The sequence below is a fragment of the Aptenodytes forsteri genome, unplaced genomic scaffold (assembly GCF_000699145.1).
Source record: "Aptenodytes forsteri isolate BGI_AS27 unplaced genomic scaffold, ASM69914v1 Scaffold7, whole genome shotgun sequence".
Taxonomy (NCBI): Eukaryota; Metazoa; Chordata; class Aves; order Sphenisciformes; family Spheniscidae; genus Aptenodytes; species Aptenodytes forsteri.
This window is the reverse complement of record NW_008795919.1, coordinates 428,638-435,584: the sequence shown is the minus strand read 5'-3', so window position 1 is coordinate 435,584 and position 6,947 is coordinate 428,638. Positions and strand designations below refer to the sequence as shown.

Here is a 6,947-nt window from a genome sequence, read left to right as displayed (position 1 = left end):
CCGCCTCCCGGACGAAGCTGGGCTTGCTGGAGAAGAAGAAGGACTACAGGCTCCGCGCCGAGTGAGTCGGGCCGCCGCGAGGGGAGGGCGGCCTCGGGGATGGCTGCGGGCTGGACGCGAGGAGCGGCCTCAGCGCCGGGAGCAAGGCGGGCGGCCCTGTCCCCGCGTGGGGCGGGGGTGGCCGGCACCGGCGGCGTTCACGGGTTTCACCGGGCTGCAGAGCGTTACCCTCTGGCCGGAGTGGTTTCTGCACCGCAGTGTCACGGATTGCAGAGACGATGTGAAGAGCCCGTGTTCTTGATGGCACAAAAAGTGGCGTACCCGATCCCACCTAGCTGGCACTTTCATAGAAATAAACGCAACATGCACAGACAGTTAAATATCCCTGTGGCTGAGTCGGAGGGAAAGGGAATGTGGAGGGCGAAGGCCTCACAAAATCGTTATTATTGTGATTAATACAAAACTTGTAAGCGTTGTCTTCCATCTTTAATGGCTGATTCTGTAGAAGGTCTAGGAGTCCTAAGCAGCTCAGTAAGCTTTGCAGAATGGGTGAACGTGTTTCCATTACTCCTCTAACACTTACTGTTGGACACTATTCATTTCCAGCTTTGTTAAGGAATAAACTGTAAAGCTAAAGTCAATCGTTGGTGTCCAGCTCTATGTGGAGCCTTGTCTGCTGTCTCAAAGCTCTGAGCATCACTTTGAAGGACTCAGCGTCTCATCAAGGAGTGTGAACTTGGAGAAACTGCTGAACAACTTCTGTTGGTTTTTTTTTCCCCAGTGACTATCACAAGAAACAGAATGCCCTCAGAGCACTTCAAAAGAAAGCTCTGGACAAGAATCCTGATGAGTTCTACTTTAAAATGATACGTGCAGAGCTCCAGGTGAGAATCTAAATTGCCTTCAAGCAGGGTTACGCTCTGTTGCTCTAAGTAACATAACTTTTTTTTCTGCCTTGTTTTGGTTTTAATCTATGAATTAGTAAATAAATTAGCAGACTTGGTTTGGTGCCTGTGGAAGGCTTTGAAGAAAATGAGGGGCAAAGGACAAAAAGGTTCTCTTGCTTTTATTATTAGGACCCATAGTACACTATAGCGAGAATGGTATCTGTCTGTAAGTGCTATGTTCCGTCTGGTTTTAGGATGGAGTTCATATAATAAAGCAGCCAAAGGATGAAGTGACCCCCGAACAGGTGAAATTGATGAGGACACAGGATATTAAATATGTGGAAATGAAAAGAGTGGCAGAAGCCAAGGTAATACTTCACTTTAGTGTTTTCCAGTTTGCTCAGAATTGTTCTTTTTATTATGTTTTTTTTGTTGTTGGCTATTGTGTTTATGTTTAGTGAAACCTGATTTGTGTAATACTGGAAATGATAGATGGAAATGTCAGTGGAGCTCTGTATATAGAGCCTGAAGGTATACTGAATAATAAAAACTATACCATGCATTATTATGAAACATGGCAATTTCTTATGTAAATTTCAGACATTAAACACGTACTCTTGCTTCACATATTTATAAAGAATTGAGGGTTATTGTTACTGAAGTGCGTTCTTTGAATATGGTAGGCAGGCAATCAACAGAAATATGACCCACTTCTGAAAATGTATTATGCTCTGATGTTGATCCACACACTATCACTGCAGATAAAAAAATTAAAGAAAGTCAGCTTGGAATTTTCCTTCATATTTGTGCTAGTGATTTCACGGTAATCATTCCTACTTTGTCTGCCGTACAGATAACTTACTGTTTTGAAAATTGATTTGTACCTATTTGGCTGGGTAATACCAGAAATTACTGTTAACCTTTACTCGAAAAGGTTATGAAGGCATGACATATAGACTAGATGTATTTTCAAAGACTAAAAAGGAAGGAAGAGTTCAGATGCTTGTATGCTTGAGAAACAAACTGGAATTTGCTTCAGGGAGACATTATTTACCTTGTCACGGATGTTTGGCAAAAGAAATTAACTTTTCTTTCCTGCAGAAAATCGAGAGGCTGAAGTCGGAGCTCCATCTGCTGGATGCTGAGGGGAAGAATCCCAACAAGCACGTGTTCTTTTTTGATACCAAAAAAGAAGGTAAGAATTAAACAGGTTTTGTCAGAAAACTTGTTCTGTGATGCTTTATTGTAGGCTGTTTAAAATAGTATGGTGCTCTCTTTATGCTGTTATCATAAAAAAAGATTATTTTTGGGGGGGGGAATAATAATTCGGGTGCTCTAGAAATCTCTTCCATTACTAGATAAGACCTCAGTTCTGCAGGAGCTATGTTGCTGGGGCTTCCATCACTGACTGTACTTAAGCTACATGTTTGGAAGGTTTGCTGAGCATTAGTCCAAGAAGTTCATGTGAGTTTATTCCTAAATTTCTTTTTATTTATAGTTCAGGAGTTTGATATTGCAACTCATCTGGATACTGTTCCAGAGCTCGTAGATAGAGTGTACAACCGACCGACCATTGCAACATTGCAGAAAGAGACACTGAAAGGAGCTACTGATCCTGCCCACTTAAAGGTAGTTTGTACTGCCACTATTTGTATTATAGTTTTCTTACTGTTTTACATCTTTTATATGATAAGCACTAAAGAGGATTCGTTTGACCACTGTGGAGGAGAACAAAGTTGCTCTGTTGTCTTAGAATTTTTATTGGTGACACAAGGCTGTAGTGGATGTCACTTAATCGTCAAGTGCCTGGAGCCTACAGTCAAATCTTCTCCTGGACCGACATGGAGAACTTGTTTGGTTGTATCCCAGTGCACCATGGATTATAAATCAAGAATTGTGACGTATGGGCCAGAAAGGAATAGCACAGATCTGATTAGGCAGTTTCCTTGGCAAAATTGATATATTTCTCCTCCATTACACAACATACACCTATGGGACTATCTTTTCATTAAATTGCTGCAGTCTTAAGTGTGATTTTTTGCAGCATCCACTGATAAGTCTCCCCTTACACCTCCCCAGAAACCCTTGCATCCCTGAATAGGGATGTGAAGAAGCTTATTCCAACATAGATGTATCTGTTGTTCGGTTTCTGATCTCATGGTATTTTTCATTTAGGTTCTGAGCCTGAAGCAGCTTGAGATTCAGGATTTGTCTCCCTCCTTTTCTTCCTAAAGACTTTTAAGCTATAGTTTCACTTCCTGGCTTTCCTAATTTAAGTGTTTCATGATCCTTCAGGATGAATTGCTTATGCAATCAACTTTGATTCTGATGTTTTAATATCACAGCACTTCTGTCCTAGAAGTAGCTATACTTGGCTTTAACACTGTAAATACCACTTAATTAGTTTAGATATATTGGGCAGTCCTATAAGCTTGAGTTGGTATGTGTAAGGTAAAAACAAAGTTGTCTAAAATTGCCGATTGGTAAATTTGTAACCTGTTGTTTTCTGAATCAGATGTCAGATAACAAACACACTGTGGTCCCTTTCTTCTTGCCAGCTTTCTCAGTTTGGCTTGTCAGTAAAGCAGTTGGACAAGTTGTAGACTGACAAGTTTTCTCCTCTGAATGTCTGAGTCATATTTTAAGCATGTTGGGATCTGTTCTCCTTAATTTAATTACTTAAATCACACCTGCAGTAATACCATTTTTGTGCTGGGAAAGCCAGCCGCTCTTAGTAGGTAAACGTGACCAAACAAGTTGCATTTTGGGAGGCCTCTGTACAATTTCTAAGCACTTCAGGAATTGGTCTCCGGTCTTTTTTCTTCCCTCCCCCCCCCCGATAAACTGGGTTTTCGTTAGGGAGTTAAATGTTATCTTGCACTCAACATTGAAAATCAGAGGATTTAGGAAAACGAAATTCCAGCCTCTTACTGAACAAGGTTACACAGCATCTAAACTGGGTTAGAAGAGGTTTGTTTTTTTTATGTTTGGATTTAAGAGATTAAAACAAGCACAAAGAATTAAGTCCTAACTAGAAAACCTCTAGTATGAGAATCAAGATGTTAAAACGGTTCTCTGGAATCTAGCCACAGAATTGAAGCAGCATTCTTTAATATGATTATGATTTAAAAATGCAAAAAATGTTTGTGAGGTCCAAGTTCCTCAGAATAGGTCAGTTACAGACCATAGTGTCTTGTTCCTCTCTCTGTTTTAAAAATGCTTCTTTTTTTTCCTTTTTCCTCTAGAAATTAGCCCAGCAAAGGAAGAATCAGTATGACCTCCTGAAGCAGCGCATTGAAAGAGAAAAGGCCATGTTTGTTATTGCACAGAAAATCCAGACACGTAAAGATCTTCTGGTGAGGGATTTAGTTCTGGTTCTTTGAATCTGTTTTGTTCAGGTCATTAGGTCTAGTTTTGTATGTATGTGTTTCTTCACTCTGTTTTTATGCTGACACTTCTAGATAACTCCTAAAAATAAGTAATCCTCTTTTAGTATGGAAAAAGCGAGATGAAGCATTCCAGTTGTGCCATGGCTAGTAAATTACATCTGCTAGTCCAAGTCTTACCAGGTCAGCGAGGACAAAGACTCAACTTTGAAATGGTGCTCACGAGTCTTTTCTAAAATACTGTTGCCATCTCTCAAGTACTAAATTAATACTTTCAAGTAGCAGAGGCAAGGAACCATTTCTGTAGGTTACGAGAAGATCTTAAAAATGCCGATGACCAAAAAAATTCTTTGTCTCAATGGGACTCGTCATTTTACTGGTGCTTATGAACAAAGCAGATTGTGCCTGACAGCCTAAAGGTGGAAAGAGCAGACAGAAATAGAATTCCCACCTAAACAGTGGAAAGTGACCATTTTTCACTAATGCCTCGTTAGTCCCAGACAGGGATTTTCTTACTTATATGACGGTGGGTTGGTTTTAGTTTTGTTTTGTCCCCCCCCTCGCTTCTTCTTACATGCCAGCAAATATCTTTTTCTTGTTCTTTTTTCTAGGACAAAACTCATAAAGTAAAGGTGAAGAAAGAGACAACAAATGGTCCAGCTATTTACAAATTCAAATTTCAGCGGAAACGTTAGCATTCCATTAAATGATCGCCACCATCTTTGCTTAGAAAGAAAGAGGATTCTCCTTATGAAGAAGGACTGATACACCATATCAGTTTGTTTTTCACTGCAGCCTAGCACTTTGTTAAAACAAATTACTATGGGCCTGCGGTAGCCATAAATATGTTGTATCTAATTACTTGATTAATAAATCAGAGAGTTTGTTCTCTTGGTATTTACAGTGGGAAGCCACAAGAGGTGCCTGAATGTCCTAGTAATATGCACCATAAACAATCCTTGAAAAGTCAAGGTCAGAATTAAGGGACTGGGAGATGGGTCGCATACAGCACATGGACAGAAAAGGTGCTCTGGGAGTGTTACATCAGCTCTGTGGCCAGTGACCATGACACGTCCAAAACCGTAAGAGATTTCAGGTCAGCTTTTTTAGCTATCTTTTCAAGCAGATTCAAGCTGAATTACCATTTTTCTAATCACTCCCCACCACCACCCCCAAATCCCTCTTAATTTTCCCATTCTGCTTTATCTGCACAAGGTATTTCACTTTAAAACATAAGAGGTGAAAGGCAATGCTAAGGGCGCGTTGCTAAATTCAGGCACCATATTAGCCAAAGACTATTCTGGAATGATGCTAGAAGTGGGGAATTGTTTCTTCCACTGTACAGAAAGGAAGAAAAACTCTATGAATAATTTCCATAGCTGAGGAGCCATTTGTGCTTATTCTGTCTTCTACCATACAATGGGGTAGTGCCCGTACCACGATGAATTTCCAGTGTCGCCTACCAAGTTCGAACAGAGGCAATACTGAAATTCACGTATAGGGAGAGACAGCACAGAAGCCAACTGGGACAAAAGTTTGTCCTCTTTGTTTATATTATGCTTGTTGCAATGTTGGTAGTTGGAAGGGGGGGTTCAACCGGGAACAATGAAGACGCATCCTTGAGTGTCCTGGAGCAGTTCAGGCAAGTTAAGAGAGCCTGGGCGTAAACATTCCTTTTCTTATCTCTCTCACTTGTACTATGTCTACCAATAATAAGCACATGCCCATGCAAGATGGTTAAAAAAAAAAAAAAAAAAAGATGCTCTTCCCACTTTGGGAGTTTTCCTAGCTTCTGTTAGATGAAACAGGACTTTTTACATGCTCAAATGCAGCTTCAGATATTGCTTCTGCCATTGCAAAGATTCCCAAGTTGGCAGCAATTGTGGGGTGAATTTTTTTTTCTGGGAAGGATTAAGGGAGGCACTACGCTTTGCTCTTAAAAGAAGTTAAAATACTCTCATGCGGAAGGTGAAGTTTTGTGATTTCACTGTTAAATGGCACGCTGTAAGCCATCCAGCAGCAGACGACCCGGAGGAAAAAATCAAACGCGCCGCGTGGGAGAAAGTTCCTCCTTTTCCTTCCTCACAGGAAAACACGCGCACGACGGAAAGCTGCCACGCTTTTTCCCGTGAAAGTTACTTCCCCGGGGCCCGGCGGTGGCAGGCGCGTTCGTGAGGGAGAGCTCCTCTCCCCGCTGCTGCCAGCTCGAAACTTAACTGCGAGTCCCGCGGCGGGCCGTAGTTTGTCTAACTCCCGTGTGTTCCCGCAGCTGAGGGGTGATTTTTTTCGGACCTCTTCCACGGCGGGCCCGGCCGTGGCAGGCGCGTTCGTGAGGGAGAGCTCTGCTCCCCGCTGCTGCCAGCTCGAAACTTAACTGCGAGTCCCGCGACGGGCCGTAGTTTGTCTTAAACTCCCGTGTTCCCGCAGCTGAGGGATGACGAAAGAGCATCCAGTTCTCGTTATTTTACGGTCTTCAAGGCTGCAGAGCCGATTCCAGGAGAGCAGAGCTTCGTTTCTTTCATGGTTGTTTTGAACAGAACCTGAAGATTTTATAAGCGTAATTCATTGACTTTGAAAGCTTAAGTTGGCAATATTCAGAGAAACATAAAAAGGAAGAGGAATGAAAAGCAAGCTAGATTTCTGTCAAGTTCACCTGTGTTTTTGGGGATCTTTT

At 41.8% G+C, this 6,947-nt stretch overlaps 1 protein-coding gene across 1 annotated transcript; it reads left to right on the top strand.

The window, feature by feature from the left end:
- UTP11 (UTP11, small subunit processome component homolog (S. cerevisiae)) lies at window positions 1-5,176 on the top strand. The gene is made up of 7 exons (XM_019473534.1): window positions 1-61; window positions 782-884; window positions 1,142-1,255; window positions 1,989-2,082; window positions 2,386-2,516; window positions 4,133-4,243; window positions 4,885-5,176. Exons 2-7 carry the CDS (start codon window positions 864-866, stop codon window positions 4,966-4,968), a joined length of 555 nt encoding a protein of 184 aa, XP_019329079.1. The 5' UTR covers window positions 1-61; window positions 782-863; the 3' UTR covers window positions 4,969-5,176.
- The last annotated feature ends 1,771 nt before the right edge of the window (window positions 5,177-6,947 follow it).

Coding starts and splice junctions, on each gene's coding strand:
- UTP11 (XM_019473534.1), top strand. CDS start 864: ATGATACGTGCAGAGCTCCAG. Junction 885..1,141: donor TGATACGTGCAGAGCTCCAG/GTGAGAATCTAA, acceptor GTCTGGTTTTAG/GATGGAGTTCATATAATAAA. Junction 2,083..2,385: donor TTTTGATACCAAAAAAGAAG/GTAAGAATTAAA, acceptor TTTTATTTATAG/TTCAGGAGTTTGATATTGCA.